At 46.3% G+C, this 26215-nt stretch overlaps 1 protein-coding gene across 2 annotated transcripts in view; it reads right to left on the minus strand.

Moving 5' to 3' along the window:
• The window catches only part of NEK9 (NIMA related kinase 9), a 28968-nt gene extending 23274 nt beyond the window's left edge, over window positions 1-5694 (minus strand). The window contains exons 1-3 of one of the 2 annotated variants that reach the window (XM_048484937.1): window positions 5212-5694; window positions 2385-2562; window positions 1332-1387 (exon numbers count right to left, since the gene is read on the minus strand). In XM_048484937.1, coding sequence (XP_048340894.1) covers window positions 1332-1387; window positions 2385-2562; window positions 5212-5403 — 426 coding nt within the window. In that variant the 5' untranslated portion in view covers window positions 5404-5694. The remainder of the gene's footprint in view (window positions 1-1331; window positions 1388-2384; window positions 2563-5211) is intronic. The other variant, XM_048484936.1, reaches the window with a different exon arrangement.
• Window positions 5695-26215: the final 20521 nt, after the last annotated feature.

Raw genomic sequence — 26215 nt, forward strand, 5'->3', positions numbered from 1 at the left:
TCACCTGGTCAGCAATTTAGTGTGTAACCATCTTAGCTCATCAGGCATTGAGTTGATTGGTCATCAAGCCCCTGACCATTTCAACTCTTTGCCATAAAAATGGCTTCCCAAACCTAGCAATAAATGTTTCTTTGAGCCTTACAACAGATTTCTAGATATATTTTAGATCTTGACAAGTGTCCTGGAAACTATGGCTGCCTGATACCTTGGAACTTTGCCCTGGATTGAGTGGTCTCTTTGAAGCTGAAAATCTTGTTTTGATTTTGCTGAGCCAATGTAATTATTATCTAGCAGTGGGAATAGGTTTCTCCGTTTTATTCCTCTCTGCTATTGCTCTCTTCTGGAGTAATTTTAATAAATTTCTGTTTAATCAGATTTGAACTTGCTTTTTACTTTACCTAGCTTCAGTCTAAATTCAATCCTAAACCTCTTTTGCTACATAATACAAGGTTAGCTATTTTGGAAACTTGCTCTGCAAATGCCCAACCTCACAGGACTGTCTTTCTTGTTTCTAATCATGAAAAACCTGGAAGTTTTCCCTTTAGGTACAAGCAGATTGTTCTCTGATACGACACCTGAATTGTGGAACTCTTTTACTTCCTCATTATATAGTTCCTACCAGAAAGGAAATATTTTTAATTTGCAGAGGCTTTTGCAGGAAACTCAAGACACTTGTTTTATTCTGCTGTGTTTAGCCATTTCAGTATGAAGGCTTTTAAAATGTTAAGTTGCTTTGAGTACCAAATTACTGTAAACGTGACAAATAAACAAGCAATACATGCATTTGTCTGCTTACTAGTTTTTTAAGATTAGAATGAAGAGTGTAGGTCTTTTGTTACTTTTTGATAAAAAGTGAAGCAGAAAGGCAAGGGTTATGGCAGGAATGATCAAATTCCATATTACAGCTGATATTTCTTATTTGCTGTGTGATCACAGTCAGGGAGATCAATGAATTCCTTGGGAACAAGGATACAAGCATCAAAATGTAATGTAATGAAAATTAATGAGTCAATTAAATTGCATGATCATGTTTATATTTAAAAATAAAGACATGCATTTAATTCATTATTGTGTACCACATTCAAACTGCAATCCTATGAAGAGGTACTCCATTCTCAGTCCATTGAAGTCAATGCTTAGGTTTAACCTAAGTGGCACACTTCTAAGTCCATTAAGTTGAACAAAATGAGAAAGGTGTTCCTTGAATAGGATAGCACTGTTAGAAGAATACAGGTTAAAGACCAAAGGAAAAAATAAAAATTGAAAGGATTTAACAGCTGGAAGATCCCAGAGAAAAGCAGCTTAGTAATTCCCACTACCATTCAAGTTACCTCTTCCTCAAACAACTTGTCTTTCTGCCGCAGGATCTTATCATAGAGATTCCCCCCTGAAATTGAGAGAAATATTTAGTTGTTGATTGTAATCGCTTCATCAGTATTTACTAGAAATCCTTCCAATAATTCACTGTATTCTTCAAACCTCTTCTGTGTGCAAAACCTGTCCATCTTTCCTCATGATCTTCAACTGTTGCTGATTGTAACCTGAGCACAAGGGGCTTTTTAGGCAAAACATTCAAAGAAATAAAATGTATCTTTCACATCAGCAACAGCTCTTCTTCAAGATATACATGTAGCTTTTAAAGTAACCTCTTCTCTTTAAGATTTGTCTTCATAAGGAAGACCTTTAAGACAAAGTGAACTACTCACTGCTTCACTGATGTTACAAAAAAACCAAAACAAGTGTTCTCAACTTGAATGCAATTCAGTTCCAAGGCAAAAAGAGTTCATACTTAATTTAGTGCAGTTTATATTCTTCAGTAGAAAGGCAGACTAGAAGGTTCTGTAGTGGGCTAAAAACAACACCCAAATCAACCATGAACTGGAAAAAAAGGGGGGGACACACCCACATTCACCAGGAAAACTTGAACAACATTTGTTATGCCACATATTTTATGCTTTAGTTTCTCAAAGGTGTAGAGGTCTACCAAACCACTTCATTTTGTAATCACTTGAAGCATATACATGCAATACAGCATTGCAAATCCAACCACAGCAATGCCTAACAATTTGTGGAGTATGTCAGGCAATGACTGTCAGCTTATTTTCAAGTAAAAGAATATTTGCAGCAAATAAAGTAGAACATTTACAGTCTCTACTTTATTTACTGTTTTCACTCCATCTGTTCTTCAGCTATTTCTGCTTCCCACTAAGCGTGGCTTAGATTACTTATCCATGAACCATAAATGGCAGTCCCCCAAGATTAATCTGGTTTATGTTTCTAGATCTGCCACTACAGTTATAAACAAGACACAGCCTTTCTGTGTTCCATCTTTCCCACAGAAACCATGATGGAAGTGTTTGCTGTTTATGAGAGAAAGTGCTCACCATTACAGTATTCCAGTTCAATCAAAAGTGTGGTATTGTCCATGAAATGATTGTAATAGGCAATGATGTTGTCATGCTGCAGCAGAGCAAGAATAACAATCTCATTTAAGGCATCACGCCGTTCTTTTTCTGAGAGTCTGGTCAGGTCCACTTCCTTCCAAACTACAAGCGAGTCATCCTGGAATGCAGGAAACTTTGTTACAGTTATTGTTACACAGTTTCCCAAGATTATTTTTTTAAAACTCTCTTTAGATTTGGCAATATATTTATATGGAACTCAGATGAAATTTTTATTTCTGATGCGAAGAATTACTATCTGGAACTGGTATTCTCTTTTTTTCTAAAAGGATGGTACAAACTTTTCATGGAAAAGATTATGGTGTTACTTTACACATAACTACTCAGACATAGCTTATTTTCCATAACATAACACTTTACAGATGGGAGGTTCTAGATACTATAGCCACACATTTATATAGAAAAGACATCACAGATAAAGGGAAACAACATGTCTCCGCATTTAATATTCATATTTCATCCCTGTTATTCAGAATTCACAACAGTGATCTATAACTGTTCTTTGATACTATATTAAAGATATTAATATTTGAGAAGTGATGTTTCAGGGGTTTTTCCTCATAATAGTAAGCAAGGGAGAAATGGGAGAACGCTCCTGGAAATGATGTAATCTGTGCTGATATTTTGGACATGTTCGCTGATTTGGCAGTATATTACCACCTCTACCTTAGACAGCCACCATTAGACATGGCTTCATCTTTTAAACTAATTGGGCTAAACCAGTTAAACCAATTAATATGTAAGGGTACAGCAAATCCAGGGGGCGCCTGAATTTCTACTGGCCAATTGGGGGAGGGGGTGGAATGGGCACATGAGATAGAATGGGCTCATTCTGACACATTTGCCCTCCACTTGGAGTAGGCAGCACTTACAATGGCCAGGAAAGCAAACAGGGCAGTAGATGGGCTCCACGACCCACTTGCAGCTGCCAATTCCACAGCTATGCCGGCCTAATATGGAGACTTATGAAGCTAGGGGTGTTCTGGAGGAGTTCCCAGAGATGGAGCCAACACTAGTTGGCTTCCACTGGGCTTTGACTCTGGGAACACTGGTGGCATGGGCAATAGACCCCAAAGGGTGGTGTAACTCCACTGAGCCCTGTGGAAGGTTTTCAGGGAGCTGGGATCTTTCAGCCTTTTGTTGCCTCCTCACACTGTCTGGAAGCCCTTTGGAGGTGACGCGGCAGTAATGCCATCCCTGGCCACCCTAAGTTTTGGACTGGGCTGCTAGACAATCAAGGCTCATCTGGGTATGCCATAAAAAGACTGCAGTAATAAGCTTCTTTGAAATTGTATTGTCGAAGGCCTTTACAGTCAGAATCAACTAGATGTTGTGGGTTTTCTGGGCTGTGTGGCAAGGCCACAGTCATAGCCACAGAGGCATAACCACACAGCCCTGAAAACCCACAGCACCCAGTTGTCTGAAATTCTTTCCTTAACATTACTCCTTGCTTTATTAGCCTGAGAACCCTTTGTTATCAGTCTCCATGAACTGCAAATGGTATGCCTGCAAATTCTTGAAGAAATATGATGCGACTGTACAGCTGCCTTCTCTGTCTCTCTTCTCCCATCCTGTCATTCTTTTTCTGCCAGCAAAGGAAATTGTTAAAAAGCAGATGAAACAATGTTCTTGCATTCTTGTCCAACATTTCAATTTTTTTCAGACACCCAAATTCCAGTGCTCCCCAGTTCTCCAAATGCAAAGCTAGAACTGGACTCTAACTGCAAAAGTAGCTGAGACTGGAGCCAGACACATGAAGTTCAAACAAACAAACTTAGCAGAAGTTCTCAGACACTCCACAGACAGGAATCTCTTTGATGTCACCACCCCAATTTCCATTTAATAACAAGGTTTCATCAAACTATTTGAGACAGCCACAACTTTTCAGTGAGAAGTTCCATTCTGTCACTTCTAGTGCCTAATTTACAAAGCAGGGTTTTCAAAGCAAGAAATGGACAGAAGTGATTTGCCATCAGAGTAGCAACCCTGGACTTCCTTGGTGATCTGCCATCCAAGTACCAGCCAGAGCCAACCCTGCTTAGCTTCCAAGATCTGATGAGATCAGACTAGCCTGGCCTATCCAAGTCAGGGCACATACAACTGGATAACAGTACCTGGAGAAGGGCATTACTGTTACCACATTTCAATGGTTTATCCTGAAACTGGTCAGTAAAAGTATTCCTAACCAAACCATCATCTCTTTGCTGGCTGATACCTGCACTTTAATATCAACCGCATGGCAGACAAAAATTCAAAGTATGCAGCTCTCCCCCCCCCCCCCCCCGCTCATCTGAAAAAGGATTGGCAGGCAGAAGTGGCAAACCTACCAGAGTCTCCTACCCATTACATTGCATCACTCTAACTAGACTAGAGTTAAGACTGTAGCGGGGAGACAAGTTTTGAAAGAGGTTTACAGCGAAATGCACATTTACACAGAGCCCCACTTTATTCAACAGAGTGCACTCCCCCATAACAATTCCGGATGAGAAGCACCGTCGTTGCAAAACATAAACAGAAGTTCCGGTGGCAACTAACAAGATTTCGGTCCAGCATAAGCTTTCGTGGACCATATGTGCCGAAGTTCAGCAAAGTGCTCAAATCTAGCTTTGTTTACACTTTCACGAACTTAAGCCTAACTTCTTCGCATGCTCCCATGCAAGCGTGCACAGGTCTGCAGCTCGATACATGTCTTTAAAGGACACGGGGGAAGGGCGGAGAAAGAATTTGCGGGGGGGCACATTTTTAATACCTCAGTACGACGATACAGGGTGGCCTCCCCGAAGGCCCCCCGGCCCAGATTGCGGATGGGGGCGTAATGCAACTCCTCTTGCTCGCCGCCTAAGCCAGGAGGCGCAGGCCGGGGGCCGCTCCTGCTGGACGACTCGCTCCCGAAGTCGGAGTTGATGGAGTCGCAGTGCCTCTCGTACTCGCCCAAAGACATGGCTGCTCCTGCGCCGCCTGCTTGCCTGGGGCGGAGGAAGAGGGGAGAAGCTGCCCCGCCGGGGGTCTAGAGGAGATGGGGAGCCTCGGAGGGCTGGAGGCGGCCAGCAGCTCCCTCCAGCAGCAGCTGCAGCAGCCTCCGCCAGAGATCCAGCAAGGATCTATTAGCGCGCATGCGCGAACCCCCTTTCCCCAGCCTCAGACCAAGCAGGAAAAGGGTCCCCCCTGGGCTACCCCTTCACCGGCCTCCCGGAGGCCTCTCAACCCCCGGGCGCTCCATGTCGGCGGCTGCTTCTGTTGACCCGGAACCACTTCGCCGCTGCTGGCGCCGTTACGTCCCGCAACCGGAGGCGGGGCAGAGAGAACCCCAGGAGCTGATGGCGGAAGGGGACGGGAAGGATCGTGCCCGTCTTGAGAATGATGGGTGGGAGCAGTTGGGCGGTGGAGCTGTGGAGGGTCTCCTTTAGCGTGGCGCTCATCACTGTAAAGGCACCATAGGGACGCCGCCTTCTTCGCAGAGACCAGTGAGAAAGTTGCCACTGCTCTTTTAACACACGAGTTCATATATAACGATTGCAACTCGTTATAAACATGCTGTGTGGAATCCACTAAAGAGTTGGTTGCCGGATAACGACTCTCGCAGTGGGAAGAGGCCGCAGTAGCCTCTCCAGTCTTCATTCATAGCAAAACCTAAACCACGTAATACCTTTAATGAAGTCCAGCGAAGACAGCCCGTGTTTGATTTATGCAGCACTCAGCATGTTCCCGACCACTATAAGGCGCTGTCTTGTAAAAATTCTGCGTGCGAGGAATAGTGATGGCCAGAGGTCTAGGATTAGGCAAATTGATGGAAGAGAGGTCTGTGGCTACTAGTCATGAACTTCCTCAATCAGAAGCAGAAATCCTCTGAATCGCAGTCCCAGGAGACAAAATCAGGGGAAGGCCTTCATCACTGAATTGTGTTTTAGCCATAGGAAGTAACTGGTTACACTGTGAGACAGGATGCTGGACCAGGTGGACCACTGGTCTGATCCAACAGGGCTCTTATTGTGTTCTTATGACCAGGTATGCTGATTTAACATGGTGCTAGTGTTAGATTTTTCATGTCCCTAATAAGCCAGCTGACTTTAAATAATAAAACTCTCCTCTGGCTAATGCCATGTCAGTATGTAACAGCAGTTGATGGCATTGTTGTCCAGATCTTCAGAGGAATTTGAACCCAGGTCTATCAATCTCAGAGAGTGAAGGAAGGAACAGTAAAGAGATGATGGGGAAGGTGGAGAACTTTCCCTGACTTTTTCCAGCAAGCATGTTGGTTATTTTGATTGTTTCCAGGCCAAAGATAAGCAACTTTTTGATTCATGTTTAGTGTGTGTGTGAGGTCACATGTTAAAATGTAAGCTGACCTAAGATAGAACATATTTGTAGTTTTACATTCTGGTTATATGCTTTAAATGTTGTCTCTGTGTTTGTTGTTTTGTAGCCTGCCTTAGGTACTTTAAAAGAGAGAGAGGTCAGAAATGTTTAATATAAATAAATACTATACCCTATTTTATTTATTTAAAGCATTTAGTAGCCACATTTCTGCCTTATAGTATTCAAGGTTGCTCGCAGTATAATATCGGCCAGCAACAGTATGCATTGTTTGGATCTCCAGTCAAATACTAAATCCTTTTTTATTTTTTTAAAAAAGGAGAGTAACATGAATCTATAACCTGATTAATTCTTATTCTTATTTGTAAATAATTTGATGAGAATACTTTGTTTCTATTGAAAATGCATTATTCAATCAGGCTTTATACTATATAGGTAAGAGGAAAAAAACCAATATCTTTTAGATCTAAAAGGTCAAAGTATATTGCTTTCCCTTGTTCTTTTTTCTCTTTTATTATTTTTTTAAACTGTATTTCATAATTACTGTTGTAGATGAGCCCAGTGATCAGACCAGGAGTCCAGGTGTTCTTCATACTGTGGCCAACTACTTGCCCTGGAGAACTCTGCAGACAGTTTTGCATGTTATCAAAGAGTTTTACAGAAAATGATGAAATCACCAATCTACAAGTCTTAGTGGGAGTTGGGTTCAGGCACAGATTGTGACCTCAGAAAAACCCATCATGATGTAGTGAGTAGACTGCCTGATTAGGATCCAGGAGGGTTAGGATTGAATCTCAACTCTGCCATGGAAGTCATATACACATAACCTACCTCATAGGATTGCTGGGAAGATACAGAAATGATGTAAAGCTGTTTTGGGTCCCCATTGGGGAGGAAGGTGCTGTATAAAGGAAGTAAAATAATAATAAAATGATTTATCCATTTGTGACAAGCATAACATCAGAAAATGAAGCTATGATTCCCAAGTCTCCAAACTGGTCATGAGTTTCATTATGATTATAGGAGTTGCAGTGTCAAAAATGAGGGGAATCAGAACCTCCTGTCTCAGACTGTGTTCAGAATGCCTCCCTCATGTTCCTGTTTGCAATAGAGGTTAAGGTTGCTTGTTTTTGGCAGGCATTAACTCAACAGAAAATGAAGCTAGGTGCCTTGCAGCTGGCCAGCAGATTCCAGGTGATGGAAATTGCAGAGCCAAAAATGAAAGAGATTGTTATTTCCTGGCCTAGATTTATACATCCCTCTGCTTTTTGCAAAGGAAGCAACTTTTTACTTACAAAAAACAAGGAAGCCAGAGGTAACACAGACAGGGAAGGTTACAGAACAATGGGGGTTAACAATTTCTCTGATCTTCAGACTGTGTAACTATGATCTAGGAGACCTGGGTTCTAATTCTCACTCTCTCATGGGAACCTTGCTTGGGCTACTCAGCCCAAGGTTTGTTGTGATAATAAAATGAAGACAAGGACAATGATTCAAGCTGCTTTGGGTTCCCCAATCATTGGTGAGGAGGGCAGGGTATAAATGGAAGTAAATCCCTCTACTGTTTGCAATGGAAAGGACAGCTAATGGCTAAAATCTGGGATGGTAGAACCAACAGAGGCAGGCAGAGTGGAAAATATCCCATCCTTTACAAAACATAGGGGGTTTAATAACTTCCCTAGCCTATTAGAACCAGTGTGGTGTAGAATGTCCAGGTAAGACTAAGAGACCCAATTTCAAATCCCAATATGCCATGGGAGGTTGCTGATGACTTTGGTCCAGTTGCACTCTCTCAACCAGACTAGTTCACAGGGTTGTGCGGATAAAGTGGAGGGCAGGAGAATGATATAAACTGCTTTGGATCCCCAATGGGAAGAAAAGCAGGGTATGACTTTTGTTATAAGTCTGATTTTGGCTACAGTTGACCCAAAAAGAGGGTGTTTGCTCTTGCTATTGCTTCATCTGGTATCACCGCAACTCTTGATTGGACACTGCAAATTAAGTATTCTAACTTCTGTTAAATAAGCTATGGGGTTGGCATGGAAAAGCTAACGGATGACTTGCCTTTGGTAAATAAATAAATGGCTACTTAGTGCAGGAAGGGGTTGTGCTTCAAAAATATTAAAATGGGCATGGTTCAGGGCCAACAACGCATCAAGGACCCTCAAGATTAAAGAGTACTGATATAAGGATAATTCCCCTGAACATCACATAAAAGCCTGTTCACATAGAACAGTGGTGGCGAACCTATGGCACAGGTGCCAGAGGTGGCACTCAGAGCCCTTTCTGTGGGCACACATGCATAGAGTTCATCATGGGGGGGAGGCGGAAAATCACCCACACCCACACATGCATCTAGGCTAGCCTGGGCACTATCCTTTACCTGGGAGTAAGCTCGGTTGCTGGCAATGTGTCTTACTTCTGATTAAACTCTCCTAGGGTTGTGATTCACCCATTCGAAGCGTTGTACTGTTGCTTCACCAAGCTTACTCCTGAGTAATGTGCGCCTCAGAGCCAATCGTCTTATCTATACTAAACCTCAGTATTCAGGTTAAATTGCCGTGTTGGCACTTTGTGATAACTAAGTGGATTTTGGGTTGCAATTTGGGCACTCAGTCTCAAAAAGGTTTGCCATCACTGACATAGAACATCACAAAAAAACCTGTTCAAGCAATTATAATAAAACATTGGCACCTCTTGTCTAACAATTGTAATAAAACATTGGCACCTTTTAATAACCATAATAATGAAAAACCTCTGAGACAGGTTAGAGAACCATAGACAGGGAGAAGTACCAGATGGTATAAATGGTAAGGGGAGGACAGTATGCCGCTGTTGTATGTTGTGTGGGAGTGCAGAAACAAACAGAACATTTCAGAAATCATGCAGTGCCAAGATTTTTTAGATGCTCATGTAACAACTGTAATTCAAAGGAGGTAGTTTGTGTTATTCAGTGTCACTGGAATTTGTTCTTTTTTGTCATTCTCTTCTATTTTGTTAACTGTAGTCGACCCACGTGGTCAGCGTAAGAACGAGACGAGACGCGGAGATAACATCTGGTGGAGATCGCCAGCAGCGGGAGCCCGGAGGTCCGTGTTCCTAGCGAGTCTCCCGCGTGCTCGCTCCTGGCACCTTTTATTGTTATTTTATCGGGGGCGTGTAGGAGGGAGGACCGGGGGAAGTTCCGGGAGAGCGGGAGGCGAGGTCGAGGAGAGATCATCATGCTTGATGCATGATCTCACCTGGCTCACGCGGCTTGGGAGAGGAGCCGTAAGCTGTCTGAGCCTAATCCTCACCTGGGGGCAAGACTCATTGTCCCTGCGCCCGGTGACTGAGGCCAGACAGTTCATGACCCGTGACTCATAGGGGGGATGAGGAGTGGGGAGTCGCGGTCGCGACCAGAAGGTCGTAAGGTCCGTTAAGGCGTCCCAACGTTTCTACCACGGTGTGCTGTTGCTGGGTCAGCAGTGCATTACTACATCTCCTCGCTTACATTTTAGAAGGGGGACGGCGGAAATGCTAAGGGGTGATTTAAGGGGACGCTTTGTCTCCTCCGCCCGTCTGGTCAAGCTGACCGAAAGCTGCTTGTGTAACACATCAGGAGGAACTTGGTTAGCGGGGTAAGCGAAATTCGAGGGAGCTTCTTACTAATAACACACACGTTACAGGCAATATTAGACACACATTGAACGTAAACAAGATCCGATAACGAGGCACACAATTAAACCAATGCAGAGCTTGCACAATAAAGCACTCAACCATCCTCCCGGCAGCCAGCTCCGGAGGGCTGACCACCAATGGGGCAAAACATCATATTTCAGATTAGATACAACTTCTTGCAGCCTCACGTGACTTCATATGGAATCACAATTGCAGGAATTATCAGGAAAGATTAAAAACAACACATAGCCCATGCTTGCATTCTCACAACCTTGGTGATGTAATAACAATAAGTAATCAATAAGCGCACGATTGTCTAGGGTCAGCTTGAGCAGCCCGAAAGTTCCTGCTGCTTTCGGAGGAGCCAGAGCCGTCCAGAGCAAATGTGGAGGTAGAGTTGATGGACTGCGCAAGGGCACAGGCCAGCCCGGCCAATAGTCTTAGCATTGTAAGAAGGCGAGTCCGGGGACTCCCACCAGGGAAGTGCTGCGTAGGGAGACGAACTCCCGCTTGGGAGAGGGCGAACGCGTCAGCTCCGACAGCGGAGGGGCTCGAGAGCAGCAGAGCGAGCGGCGGCGGCGGGCGTCCGGGCTCCCGGGGTGGGAAGCCTGGGGGTAGGGACGATGAGTGAGGCTGACCGAGGGCAACAAAGAGTTCCGGCAGAGAGTCGGGCGGGGAATGTAATTAAGCGTTCTCTCCCGCAGGTCCAGAACCAGCCCCTGGGGAGCAGGATGTTTCCGAACATGGGGAATGTCCTCCGTGTGTGCAGTATTCCAATTACCGGAGCCGATGAATGGGCCCGGGTCGGTTCCCCGTTTCGCTGCGCCCGGTGATGCGAGGCGCAGGTGTTAGATTCGTGGGTTAGCTGGACAGTCTTGGTGACAAGGGAGAGAGCCGCCAGCCGGGAGGGTTTAGACGACGGGTCCCCAGTCGGCTCATAGAGTAACACCTGATGGATGGCCAGCGGTGGCATTCATGAAGGGGCTTCAGCCCAGACTCCGCTAGGAAGTCTCCGGGCGCTTTGCAGACGGGGAGCAGGCAGGAGCTTAGCAGCTCCCCGACTCCTCAGGTACTGGCCCAGGCAGAAAGATGAGACGTTGGCAGCGGCAGCAAACTGCTCCCAGATGTTGGCCACCTGGTGAAAGCTCGTCAGGGGGTGGCCGCATCATGCCATCGGCAGGAGGCAACAGAGCAGGCAGCGGATGGTGGCCGCCCGAGGTTGGCGGTGATGATCGCAAAGCAGAGCGGCACAGAGGAGTTCCTCGGAGATTGTCTCGGGGTGGTCTTGCTGGCGCAGCAGCTCCTAGGAGCTTGGCTGGTGAAGTGCGCCTTGACGTCTCCCAGGTCATTCGGGTCTTTGGGCGTTGGCGGCGGCGTTCCTGTTGAGACCGCTGGGCGGGATCCTTTAGAGAGATGTGTTCCATCTCCGGGATGGGGTTGGTTTCCTCCTGGCGCCATCTCCATGGGTTGGCAGCCTGTCATGGCGAATCGGAGTCCACAGGGACCCAGGAAGAGGGACTGAAACACACCCCCTTTCCCCAGGTTATGGGGGGCGAGGTCCCGCCAGGCTCAGTTCTAGAGCTGGATGGCGGGGAGATCGGGATCGGGTTTTTGTTTGAGTTGGGGTTTTAGAAGTTTAGGAGTTTAATATAAGAAGGCTTGTTTTGCAGTCTGTGAAGGTTGCTTTTAATGCAATCCTCCTGGGGGCCGCCTACTTACCTCTTTCTTTAATTGTTGTTTGACAGGGAGGGCAGGAGGTAGAAGCGACCCTGAGTGGGAATCTGGCTTCAGAGCGTCATCAGGGCTGCGTCAAAGGCCAGGGTCCGAGCCTCGGTGGGGAGGGAAACAGAAGCGGGTCCTGGGGGGGATTGTGGGTATGCATGCTTAATCAGCAACACAAAAGCGGGCTTCTTGGAAGCGCCTTTTAGGGGGGATGGGTGCATCCGGAGAATGATGCAATCGAGGCTTTTATTAGAGGCAGATTCCCCGCACACAAAACAAAAGGGGGGGGGTTTTCTTTGCAAGGGGTTTGCACCTTACCGTCGGGACCTTGGTGGCTGGGAACGCAGGAAGCTGGATGGTGCTAAAATTCTTTGTGCGGGATCCCGAATTATCTTGAGGAATTGCCGCCGCCGAGACCGCCTTCCTTAAGGGGCGGTTTGCTAAGCGCTTCTGGCCTTTTTTTAACGTGGTACCTGATAAAGTTGCCAGGCGCTGGGCAGCCATAACCCAAACGCGGTTTTGGGTATTAGGGGCATAATGGTGGCAGCCCCTTTTTAAACTGGGGCCTGTCCTGACAGTGCTGCGGTATCAGGACGGGCCCAGATTTTAAATCCAGGGAGGGCCAGTCAGCCAATTGGCCCTCCGCCTCTACTGAGTCGAGAAAAAACAGAAGGGGAGGAGAGGAGGGGAGAGGGAAACAGTTTTCTACGGGAAATTCAGGGAAAGTAATTTTCGAGGAAGGCACGATTGGGATCAATGATCTGTGGACGGCTTTATCCATCCCAGGAACCAAAGTCGCTTTTGACCTGACTCATGAGGTCCCTTCCCCAGAGATTGACGTGGGATGTCTAAGGCAGCGATGGGAAGCGGACTGTGAGCTGCCGCTCGAAGTCCTGGGCTGTTGACCGGGTGAGCTGAGCGGATGCTCCGTCTACAAGCTGTTTGTCTTCCCCCCACCCCCCAGATGTCGCGAGGGCAAGTTCCTCGGTGCGGCCACTGGTCGGGCCACTCGGCTGCTCTGATGACGGTAACATCAGCGCCCGGTGTCCACCAGGCTCCTTGAACATACATCCTTCTATGGCGAAGCCGCCCAGGTATGGGCGGGAGCTCCCGATAGGCGTCTCCACCGGCTGGGCGCACGGTGGTGGTTTTAGGCGCTGCGCCATGTTGGCTGCTGGGGCTTGTAGCCTTTATTGGAGTGAAGCAGCGGAGCAGCGCATGGGGCAAGAAGGAATCAACTGAGCGCAGCGCTGGCTCCGGCAGGCAACTCCTGTGGGATGTTTGTCCAGACTCTGGAGATGGATGGGTCCGCTTGGTGCTGCGGAGTTACGATCACTCCGGGGACGGCGATAGACAGTCCCTGTTCAGCGGCAGAGGCCTTTGGCAACACTCCAGCCCAATAGTCCCCGCGTATTAGGGATGGGCTCTGCCATACTGGGTTGGGGCGACAAAGAACCTCGGGTCGGGGAACTTTTAAAGGAGATGGGCTGGAGTGCATGCGAAGCGATGATGCCACGATGAGGGGGGTGGTTTCGGCAGGGGCCTTGGTGTTTGGGCTCTGCTCTAGTATTCCTCCTCCTTGGTCCTGGGCTGGGGAGACGCGCCGAGCGGGAGTTTCCTCGACGGGCAGTCGCTTTCTCCAGTGGAAGCCTCTTCTGGCATCGTGGGCACCGCCGGTTTTAGGGTGGCCTTCTCACTCCTGAGGGAGGACCCTCCTCCATCGGGGTTGTAGAGCCCCCCCTTTACCGGGCTGCTCTACACTCCCTTCGGAAGTGTCCGGATCTGCCGCAGTTAAAGCAGTCATCCTGGAGGCTGCCTCCCCGCCGGTGGAGGAAGTGCTGCGGCGAGGGAGTGCTAGCTTTGTGGGCTGGAGGATCCGATGGTCCTTGGCAAGCCTTAAGCATGTCGGCTAAGTTCAGGATTTTTTTGCCCAGGCCCGTGCATTGTTCTTGGCGGCACCTCGCCGTGGAGTATGCGTTCTCTTTATGCGACGCATGAGAGGAGCCTCGCTTTTGGGCCTCTTACCGCTATCTACCTGCCTCTTTGAGCGCTTCCTGGAGCCTGTTCACAAACTGCGGCGCATAGGGCTCTTGGGGGTTTTTTTTGCCGGATGGTGGAGAAAACTCTGGGTTGGCTGGCCGGCATTGGGGACTTTGATAAATGCCTTTATAGGCGACACTCCAGAAGGCGCACCGGTGAAGGGTGGCCTTCAGGCAGGATCGCGAGAGATCTGATCGTTGGGGTTGGCGAAGCATCGAAACCGGTAAAGCTGAGCGGCTGTGTAGGCGCCGCCGAGGCGGCCCCCCTGCTGATGCATTGCTGGCGGAACTCGGGCTTTCCCCAGATCAGCAAATTGTGCAGGGCTCAGTGAGCATCGCGGTAAAGGGTGGTTTTCCAGTCGCTCTGGAACCATTATTAGGTGATTCCTCGGGCGATTGCCTCCCAGCATGCCCTCTCACGTAGGGGCTAGTGATTCCTACGCCTCGTGACGCTTAAACTGCGGAGCTCGCAGTGAGGATGTTATAGCGTTTAAAAGGGCGGTACTCGACAACCCATTCCGCCTAATGACGCACCCTCCCCCCCCCCGTATCTGTGAAATGGACCGGGGCATAATGCAAGCAGATATCGGCATCGCTCTTCCTCGCCAGGGTTTCTTTCTTCTGCAGGATCGGCTTGGCTAATACGCTCTGGCGAGAAGTTTTGAAACCCGCGCCATTACGTGGCGTTTCGACGGAGAGTGCGAGTGGCTTCGGAAAATGAAGGCGAAGCAAGCAGGGAGGCATTGAGCGGCGGAGAGAGTTTGAAATGGGCTGTAAGGGCGAGCAAGGGGGGCAGAAGGAGGGACAGGCGTCCAATTTAGTGGGATAGGAGAAAATTCCGGGGTTGAAATTGAAGGTGAAAGATCGAAGGAGGCATGCGGACTCTACAGCAAGGGGAGAGCCATGAGAGTCTGCAGGCTGATGGCATGACATAACATTGTCTCCATCGCCAGTAAGTAGTGACATCGGTGCTTGGCTGAGGGCTCTGTGCGCCTTAAAGAGTGCGCCTCGGGATGTTTTCCTGCAGTCCTTAGTCCCAGATTCAATGTCCCCCCCCCTCTGGGTACCCGGCTGGACACTGAGCTTCCAATCTCCTCAACCAGTTTCGCGCGAGCTCCCTTCTCTTTACCCAGGGGACCCTGCGCATTTCGCTAACGGCTTTCAGGTTCGCTTCAACGCGTCCTTAAGTCATAAGCTCCTGCTTTTTGCAAAAACTTTTCCCATACCTTCACCACGGTGTTCCTGGTCTGGACGCAGAGAGTGTCCTAGGATCCAGCGTGATCTCTTGGATGCGCCCGATCCAGAGGGACAGGCGATACCGAAATGGTGGTCCCTGGATGCGCCGATCCAGCGGACTTCGGTATCGCGGCCCTTTCCCAGGCGACGGTGAGCAGGGTGGAGGTTCGAGGATTCCCGGGTTTCGGCACCAGCTTGTAGTCGACCCACGTGGTCAGCGTAAGAACGAGACGAGACGCGGAGATAACATCTGGTGGAGATCGCCAGCAGCGGGAGCCCGGAGGTCCGTGTTCCTAGCGAGTCTCCCGCGTGCTCGCTCCTGGCACCTTTTATTGTTATTTTATCGGGGGCGTGTAGGAGGGAGGACCGGGGGGAGTTCCGGGAGAGCGGGAGGCGGGAGGTCGGGAGATCATCATGTGATGCATGATCTCACCTGGCTACGTGCGGAGAGGAGCGTAAGCGTCTGAGCCTAATCCTCACCTGGGGGCAAGACCATTGTCCCTGCGCCCGGTGACTGAGCCAGACAGTTCATGACCCGTGACTCATAGGGGGATGAGGAGTGGGGGTGCGGTGCGACCAGAAAGCCGTAGGTCCGTTGGCATCCCAACGTTCTACCACGGTGCTGCTGGGTCAGCAGTGCATTACTACAGTTAACATTGGTTATTGTTTCTTTGTTCAAGTCACTGGAATGCTGCATTTAGACTTCTGATTCTATTTCTGTCATCTTTTACTTTTGCTTCTCATCTGACATTAGCAATTTTAAGGATGTCATCAGTCATCCATTGAGGCTTTAATTTCTTTTTGCTACAGGAATAATCTTTGTGCATTCTTCTATAGTAATATCTCTGGTTTCAACCTATAGTTTTCTAGGTGCTATTCACTGTAGGGGTGAGCCCGCGAACCCAGCAGAACCATAGACAGAGCGCCTGGAATGCCGGTGCCAGCTACGGCCTTCTGGGCGCACACGCTCCCCCAACCCCCGCTCCCCCGTGAGTCACGGGTCATGAACTGCCTGACTCGCGGTCACCAGGTGTCCCATACAAAGGGACAAAAGGGCCCCTGCCCTCAGGTGAGGATTAGACCCAGACGCGGATGCTTCCTCCTGCACGTAGCAGCCCGATGAGATCATACATGATGATCTCCTGTTCTCCCGACCTCCCACTCTCCCGCCTGTCCGACCCCTTTACACGCCCCTAATGAAACCCTAATAAAAGGTGCAAGGGATGAGCACACGGCAGAGTTGCCAGGATCACGGGATCCCGCGCTTCCTGCTACTGGCTCTCTCCACCAGATGATATCTCCGCATCTCGTCTCTTCCTTGCGGCGTCGCGGGCACGACTTCAATTCACTTTAAGTTAGTAATCGGATCTGTTCTTTATATGGTCTTCAAACTCTTTAGGAATATTGTTTAGTTTATATTTTGGCATTATGAACATTTTGTTATTTTTCTTAAGATTTATTCTATAGGCCCACTCTGCATGGCCCAATAAACACAGGTTTAAAATGGTTTTAAAAAACCATTTTGAGGGGAAACTTCGCACAGATCCTGCCCATAAAATGAGTCTGCCCTGTGTTATTTTCCCCAAACCGAATTTTTTTAGACACACGCTATTCTCGAGTCTTTTGAAAAATCCCGGGTTGCAGCCACTTGTGAGTGAACAGCCAGGAAGGAGGTGTTTTATCTGCCTCCATTTCCCTTTTTAAAAGATTTCTTGGCTTACATCTGCGTGACCGCACAGGTGCAGATGGTTGTATTGTGAAACTTCAGCATGGCTGTGGGGGTTCATTTGTGCAAGCCTGTGTAGCTACGCATTGGTGGGAAGTAAATTTTAAAAAGACGCATTTCCGTGCAAAGGCGCAACAGCAACCTGTATTGTTTCTGTGGGCTCCAATCGAAGCCTATACAGATGCATTGCCATGCAAAAACAGGAAAACGGGTTACTTTATCCCGACTACAACCCACTGTACATTTGCTGTGCGGAAGGGGCCCTAACCATTCATGGACTGTACTACATTTAGCTTCTGGTGTTTTTAGCAGAGCGGCTAGAGTGTCTTTATCTTCTGCTTCTAATTATGTAATCTATTTGACTTGTATATTGACCATCCAGAGGTATTCATGTATACAGTCATCTGTTTGGTTGAAACATGTTTGCAATGAACAACTTCATGGAATTTTATGAGTCACTTTCTTGCTTCATTTCATGCTTTTCCCCCACATTTTCTAACAATGTCTAATTTTACTTTGTTTCCCATTTTTGCATTCCAGCCACCTATGATTATATTTGTTTTAAGTGTGTGATCAGTTTCTTATCAGCATCAGTAGTTGGAGCTTAAACATGAATGATAGTTATGTTGATAGGATACTTGTGAAGTCTGAATGAGGTTATTCAATCAGGCTTTGCATTTATAGCCCCTAACTGGCTGTGCTATATTTCTCCTCGCTATTAGAGCAACTCCATTTCTTCTATGCTTGTCATTTCCTGAGTAAAACACTTTGTAATTTTCTATGCTGCAATTGTCCTAATCCAGTTTAGCTCATTCACTCTCAGCCTTGCAGTATTTAAACTGTCCTTTCTTGATTTACAATCTCATGTTTAGCCTGATTCATACTTGTCACATTCCATGTTCCTATTATGTGTGTCAAACAGCTTTGGACCTTCCCTTTGTTTCCATTCACATCAACAACTGAACATCCTTTTGGCTGTAATCCAGTTGCATCATTAAAAATAGCGCTATTCATCGTTGTCCTCAGCTGTTCCCCAGTAACTGATTGAGTGCTATCCAACCTGGGGGCTCCATCTTCCTGCACGATATCTTTTTTCATTTTAGATTGTCTCAGCATAAGTTTTAAGGTATGAAATGATCAGAAGTGGTTTTCATTGCCACCTTCTGTGCGATACTAATCAGGGTTAGCTGCAGTGGTACTGCTGTTGTCTATGAAATATCCTCTGCCAGTGTCACTTACTACTGCTGCTGCTGTCCAGTAGCTTCCCCTCAAAGATTCCCCATTACCATTGGAACCAGTGGCGTAGCGCCAAGGGGACGGGGGGTGCACGCGATGCACCGGGAGTGCACTGGTGTGGGGGTGTGGCAGGGGTGCATGGCGAACACATGCCCCAGGTTTCCCCTCACTCCGGCCCTGATTGTTCTCTTTTGCTCATGTGGCTGTTGATTCCTGAAGGGGGTGCTTCCACATTAGTTTAGTGTCTCAGCTGTGACCATTCCACCTCCACTAGGAGTTTATTATTTATTTTATTTCATTTATATCCCGCCCTATTCCCGGAGGGCTCAGGGAGAGTTACAACATAAAACTTAAAACAATTAGTTGAACTTTAAAATGCAACATTCAAATATAAGCAATTAAAACCAGTTAAATAACAGTACTGAGCGCCAACACTGATAAAAAAATCTATGGCAATAAATGAATCTTTCCAACCTTTAGCCTCTTGTCAGAGTATAAATTCCTAAAGGTTTTGCTCTCAGATTTGATGGTGCAAAAAATCCCCTTTTCACGTTAAGGTGTGTGTTGTAATAAGGTAGAATATAAATATTTGAAATAAATAGCCCAGGCCTTTGTAAGTATGAAAGGCATATTTAATTGAGTTCTACTACAGCGTGCAGAACATGTCCTGTGTGTTTATATGTAAAGAATGGATTGTTGAAGTTGTCCTTCAGAATAGTACTTCAAAATAGTGCTTATCTCGCAGGTTTTTTTTTTAAAAAAAATACTATTCCACACAATTGATATAAAAATAAGCACACAAATATCTGTTAATTCCTATGAAACAAAAAATGCAATTAACATTGAGAGTCTCTGAACCTGTTACAATGTATTGTGAAAGACTGCTATGTTTTCTTTAAGATGTCACAAAATAATTCATGTACATTATATCCCTCACATCTTTTTCTACAACTACAAGCCTCCGCCTAATTAACATCTTCTCCACAAGTTCAAAGTAATCAGGATTCACATCCTTTAACAGAGCCAAAATAGACAGCAAGCCTTTTTTTGAGCTTTAATTACACAAAAATGCGTCATTCAAAATTGATTTGCACTGAACAAAAGTATCACTAGTCCATTCTGTTTCAATCCAGATTGCAACAAAAGATTCTGAATTTTCGCCATTTGCTCATATAATGTTGTGCAAGAGACATCTGAAATTATATAGGATAGTAGCAAAATCTCTATCTGAAAGACAATTTGTCCTGACATAGTAGATGGAATTACAATTTCAATTTGCTCCTTATGAGATTAAAATGCTTCTCTTCTATACAGATTGTACTGTCACTTCAAATGGGAGTAAGCAGGACTGGATTAAGATCTTTAGAAGCACTAAGCACTGAAAATATTATGGTACCCCCCCATGTACTGTATGTGTAATTCAAAATAAAAACCATGGTAAACCATCATTTGTATGAAACAAAACACCTGTTATTCCAGTGCTTTCTTGCCTTGGAGATACATAGTATTTTATCTTACACGAATCAAAGATGCAAAATGTTTATACTGTTGCTTACTTATAATTTTCTTTATACTACAAAAAGTTTTCTCCTGCATTTTTGAATTGCAAATTCTTTGATCATATCCTCAAAATTAATCTGCCATAACAAATCTGCTTCAATGCTTTGCAGAGAAAAGGAGGGGAAAAACTCTATGGGACCCTCTTTACTTGAGACCCTAAGCCAGGGGTAGGGAACCTGCGGCTCTCCAGATGTTCAGGAACTACAATTCCCATCAGCCCCTACCAGCATGGCCAATTTCAATTTGCTCCTTATGAGATTAAAATGCTTCTCTTCTATACATCTATACAGATGTACATCTATACATCTATACAGATCTGCTTCAATGCTTTGAAGAGAGAGCCGCAGGTTCCCTACCCCTGCCCTAAGCACATGCTTATTTTGCTTAATGGTTAATCTAGGGCTGGGAGTAAGCCACTGCTGGCTCTTTCTGCTTTGACCCAATATAGGAGGACATTTTTCCATATCCCAATAAGCAGAGCTTTTAAAAAGAAGGCTCTGTCAAATTTATCTTCCTGTGTATGTACACTTGCCCACAGTTCTTTCCTTCAAATCTCTCAGGAGGAACAGCAAAAAATACTGCTGAATCCATAGCACTAGTTCAGCTCTTGTGATCAAGAGCACACCCAGTGGGGGGATTCTAATTTTTTAACAACTGATTCAGGGGGGGCCCCGCCATGTGCCTCCTGCCGCATGCCACTGCCGCCCACCTACCTGGCTGCAGTGCTCCCCTTTTCCATGTTGGGCTGGGGGGAGACAAGAGAAGGCTGCGCCTTGGCCTGAAGGGCCCGCGTGCCTGGGCTGGAGGCTGGAGCCCTGCTGGAGGTTGGCCAGGCCTCCTGGCTGCGCCGCAGTGGCCTTCTTGGGTTACGGCAGTGGCTGGGAGGCCTGGGCAGCCTCCATGGGAAGGAAGGAAGCCCCAGCCACCCCCCTCCCAAAGGCTTGCGTCCGGCTGCTCGCCGACCAGAAGGCCAAAGCCTGGCGCCGTGGCGCTTTTGGCTGGCGGCTGGGGCTTTCTCCAGCACAAGAGTCCTTGCCTCGTCCCCCAGCCAGCCAGGCAACCTCCTTATGGGGAGGAAACCCCAGCAAACTCCCAGCCAAAGACCTTGGCCTTTGGGCTGGCGGGCAGCCGGGTGCGAGCCTCAGGGGTGCGGCTGGGGCTTCCTCCCCCGAGTTGAGGATTCCTGTGCTCCTTCTAAGGGCAGGTGCTGCAGGGCCTCTTTGCTGTAGGAGTACCGGTTTGGCGAACTAGCTACAAATTTAGCTACCGGTTCTAGTGAACCGGTCTGAACCAGCTGAATCCCACCTCTGGGCACACCCAACAGCAGTAAAAGGCCAGCATGAGTCCACTCCACTACCAGGATTAGATTTTTAAATGCTATTTAGCCCTACAAGAGAGGGAACTTCAAAATCCGTTTGAAAACAAGCTGCAATGCATGTAAAAATAGATGATCTGGTAAAGTATTTGTTGTAAATAGTGCTGGATTTATCATTTTCTAGCTGGGTAATTCCAGGACATTTTATTTTTCATAGGTGGGAAAAAGTAATATATGAAAGAATGCATGTTCCTTGGAACTTGAGTCAAATTGCTATTTCTTTGCTTCAGTTTACCTTGGATAGAGCCTGGCAGTGTTTACATGCTTGAAAACTTTCAAGCAAGGGCTTGCAAAGAGCATCATAAATAAAGATGCTGGGAATTTCCCTTTCTGAAGACCTAACAGGTTTGCTTTTAGACTTCATCTAATTAAACACAGCCTGCAGCACAACTTGCAGTGGACTAATCAAAATACAGGAAAAGCAGATCTGAAGAAGGCTAGTTGGAACCTGCACTTACAAAGAGACTAAACTGATACAGACGTATGGGTTTACTAGCTGAACCTGCCCATTAGCAGATAGCAAACCACTTTGTTGGTGTTTTATTTTATTTCGGACATTCACTGGGATTCGGAATGGGACGATGCTGGAAAGATAGCTACTCACTGTACCCAAGTCATGTGCATCTCAAAAGGTAGTATTAATAAGCTGGTGAAGTATGTATCTAGTTATCACAATCCCCCTAAAAGGGTAGAGAGTTCCTTTTATTATTAGTTGTTATTAAATTTGTATTCCGCCCCCCCTCAATTAAGGTCAAGCTCAGGGCAGCACACATTTTAAAGCAATTTACTATTACATAAAATAACCTATTTGTCATTAAAGACATACTACTGAATTCAAGATGGCGAACAAACTAGCTCATGTTAGCCCAGTGGTAGCAAACCTATGGCATGGGTGCCAGAGGTGGCACTCAGAGCCCTCTCTGTGGGCACGCGTGCACAGAGTTTGTCATGTGGGGGGGAAATCACCCCCCCCACACACACACACATCTAGGCTGGCCTGGGCCGCTGGACTTGATGTGCGTGCACCCCAGCAAGCAGGGAAACTGGCTGGCCTGGTGCCTGTGCTCCAGATGGCTGCTGCCTGGGGCAGGGTGGGGGGTGGGGTGGGCAGAGGCTGCAAAGATGCTAGAGAGGCACAGAGTGGTGCATGTGGGACTTACTGGAGGCTACAGCAGGCTGGCCCCTGCTCGAGGGGGTTATTCAGGTTAAATTGCTGCATTGGCACTTTGCGATAAATAAGTGGGTTTTGGGTTGCAATTTGGGCACTCGGTCTCGAAAAGGTTCACCATCACTGTGTTAGCCCATCTGGCCCAGCTTGGTATGAATTCTCCTAACACAGTATGAACATGGGCCAGGACCTCACCTACACTACTGTGTTCAGTTCTGGGCAATTTAAGAAGGATATTGACAAGCTGGAATGTATCCAGAGGAGGGCAACCAAAATGGTAAAAGGTCTGGAATCCATGAAGAGAGGTTTAGGGAGCTGGGGATGTTTAGTCTGGAGAAGCAAAGGTTAAGGGGAGACAGTATAGCTTTGTTTAAATATTTGAAGGGATGTCATGCCAAAGAGAAAGCAAGCTTGTTTTTCTGTCTCAGAGACTACAACACGGAGCAATGGATTCAAAGTGCAGGAAAAGGGATTCCACCTAAACATTAGGAAGAACTTTGTCAGGGCTGTTAGACAGTGGAATTCACTGCCTTGGAGAGTGGTGGAGTCTCTTTCTTCAGAGGTTTTTAAACAGTGGCTGGATGATCATATGTCAGGAGTGTTTTGCTTGTGTGTTCCTGCATGGCAGGGGGTTGGACTTGATGGCAATTGTGGTCTCTTCCAATTCTATGATTTCTAACTCAGGAGGGGGAAGAATGTGTATCATGTGTCAGGCAAACCTTCTTGATATCAAACCCATGGTAGTGGGGGTGGGGGTGAACTCGACTTCCGGTCAGAATCAGCTGTATGTCCTCTGTGATAGCAAAAGAACACAGCAGATGGTTTTCAGGGCTGGGGGGGGGGGGTACGCCAAACCTGACTTGTCAGCTCCAGACAGTGACTTAAGATTACCCACTGAGCTCCAGAAGGTGACTCCTTGAGGAGACGGTGAATCAGAGGATTCATCTGATCCAAGGCTGGGAATCACCCACTCAGGGTGTTGTCCTCCCAAAGGAGAATAGTTCTGCGCATGCTGAGGGGAAAGAGCGCTCTAGGAAGCTAGAAAGTTCTCTCCTGGCAGGCTTGCATAGTACCAAATGTGTGCCTGTGCAGAAAATTGAAGATGAACTACTAGCAGTTCACTAGCTACATTAGCTATTACAAACTGGCTTGTACATCGTTTAGAAGATGTAGGAAAAGATAAAACCATCAAGACTAGTATTTATTTTTAAGGTTTTATATGTTGCATACTTTGTAGCCTGAAGTGATGTAGACGCAATAAGTTGCTTAAGTCACAGATGCATGAAGGATGATTAAGTGAATTAAGGTAAAAGAATTTGAGAAAGATTGAGACACACCATTCTAAAGGATTTTTTTTATTCCCAAAAAAACATTTATTGAGGAAAAAAGTGACAAATCCCCAAACTGATGGTTGCAGATAAATCTGTACAGGTTTTCAACGCCTGTTCTACTTGGCAGTAATTATACCACAAGAGTTAGGAGCAAAGCTCTAGATCAGGGGTAGGGAACCTGCGGCTCTCCAGATGTTCAGGAACTACAATTCCCATCAGCCTCTGTCAGCATGGCCAATTGGCCATGCTGGCAGGGGCTGATGGGAATTGTAGTTCCTGAACATCTGGAGAGCCGCAGGTTCCCTACCCCTGATCTAGATCAAGGTACACCAATGAAGCTAAGCCAAAACAGTCTCATTTCACCTTCAAAGTCATCATTTCTGATGGGCAACAGAGGGACAAACTGAAGAGAAAGGTTAATGATACCACTCCAAAACAAGACTTCCCCCCACTCCCTCTTAAGGTACTGCAGATTTGCAACAGGATCCAAATAACAAAGTTATCTTTGTGTTTTATGCAGCACAATCCTCTAGCCCAGGGGTCTGCAACCTGCAGCTCTCCAGATGTTCATGGACTACAATTCCCATCAGCCCCTGCCATCATGGCCAATTGGTCATGGTGGCAGGGGCTGATGATAATCATAGTCCATGAACATCTGGAGAGCCGCAGGTTGCAGACCCCTGCTCTAGCCTCACTATTATTGCTATTAGTTTGTTTTTTAAAAATATATTGAAACAGCTTCCAAATGTTCCAAAAGATTAAAAAGTGATGGGCCTTGGAATATGACTTTAAAAGCCATAGCAGACATTTGCAAACAAAATTAACAGCACTGAGGACTGATTAACACATTACAAAGGTATTGGCTAAAAAGCTTCCAAGGCACATTCCTGATTCATGACTGTGGTGCACAGCGAAAGGGAATTCTTAACCTGAAATGTCCTTGGGGAGACTGTAATGGCCCTATTGAGAAAACGTACGTGTACCCACATTGCCCCAACAGGGCAAACAGCAGCTTCCTGGAACCAATTCAGGTGGGAAAAATTGCACTGGGGAAAGGATTAAGCACCTTTTCCCCATACATCTTAGCCCCCCTCCAAATAAGACCTACGAATACGTGTACAACATGGAATTCCAGAAATAATTTTTGTAGCATTTGAATCATCCATGGTTTTAGAAAAGGGAAGTAACATCAGAAGTTTCAAGGTTTAGCAACACAGGTGTTACTTTCTATATTGAATCTCCTTGAGCAACACAAATCTGAAATGAGCCAGGGAGGACCTTTTCTTACATTCTTACCTCTTTTGCTCTTGAATATTTAAGATCAAAACAAGAAATGAATGTTTCCAAAAACAAGAAGCGACTTTTGGCAGGGTGAGAAGGGAATGATGCAACTAACGTTCTTGGTTGTATAATTCCAGTTATCTGGGGGAAGGGTAGATATTTGTTAGTCTTACGATACGAAACAGAATTCAGAAGTGGCCTGTTCAGCAGCACGACATGTGGCTGGCAATTTAGAAAAGCTTCATCTTGCCAACAACCATACAACATTTTAACAGAATGACCCCTGTTTAACTAGCAGGGTAAATTGTGTGGGGCCAACAGAATCTCTGTGCCTCTGCTATCAGATTTGTAAGATGTTGTGATAAACTGTAGTTTCACAGCAAAATTATACATAGTCTATCCAACTGTCTTGTATGGCTGCCAGTAAGCACTATGTTACCTGTCTGTAACTTGATTTAAATCTTTTTACAATACATTTTTGTAACTGACCACATAGCAGTCTTATTCCTACTTCTAGCAGATTTTAAATTAGCTTTACAGCAGGGAGTTGTCATCTCCCCCAACCATTCCCCAGAACAGGGTTAAACCTGAGCCTGCATTTCAAGTATGCATCTGGCAGATGCTTCTGACCATTAAAGGAAGAGTCTTCCAGTGTCCAAGGTTCTTTCAATAGCCGTTGTACCATTTCGGAACAAGAAAAGTATTTCCCCCAAAGAATGAGAACAAGAGCCTGAGAAGTCTATTTACCAAGGTTTTTCTTCCGTGCTCTAAGCATTATGATCCATTTATTCTTCTCAGTTAACGGCCCTTCCTGCCTCAAATAGAAATATCAAATACCCTGACAACCAATAGTTTCTTCCACTTCATCTCCTTGTCAGAAGTGTAGCTACTGAACATCTGCAGCAAGATTTATTGCACTGAAGGGTTGGTTCCCCATGTGAGATCTCAGCCATTCCCTTCAAAAACTCTGTGTGGTAACTGATGGACAGCTTGCAAGCATAACAATTTCAGCGTGTTCAAGAGGCTTAGAAAACCAGTTTGGTGACTTATTGGAAGAGGTCACCTAACTTCAACGCTAAGGGAGAGAAAAGACAGCGCAAACGTC

Source organism: Sphaerodactylus townsendi, linkage group LG02, assembly GCF_021028975.2.
Source record: "Sphaerodactylus townsendi isolate TG3544 linkage group LG02, MPM_Stown_v2.3, whole genome shotgun sequence".
Lineage (NCBI taxonomy): Eukaryota > Metazoa > Chordata > Lepidosauria > Squamata > Sphaerodactylidae > Sphaerodactylus > Sphaerodactylus townsendi.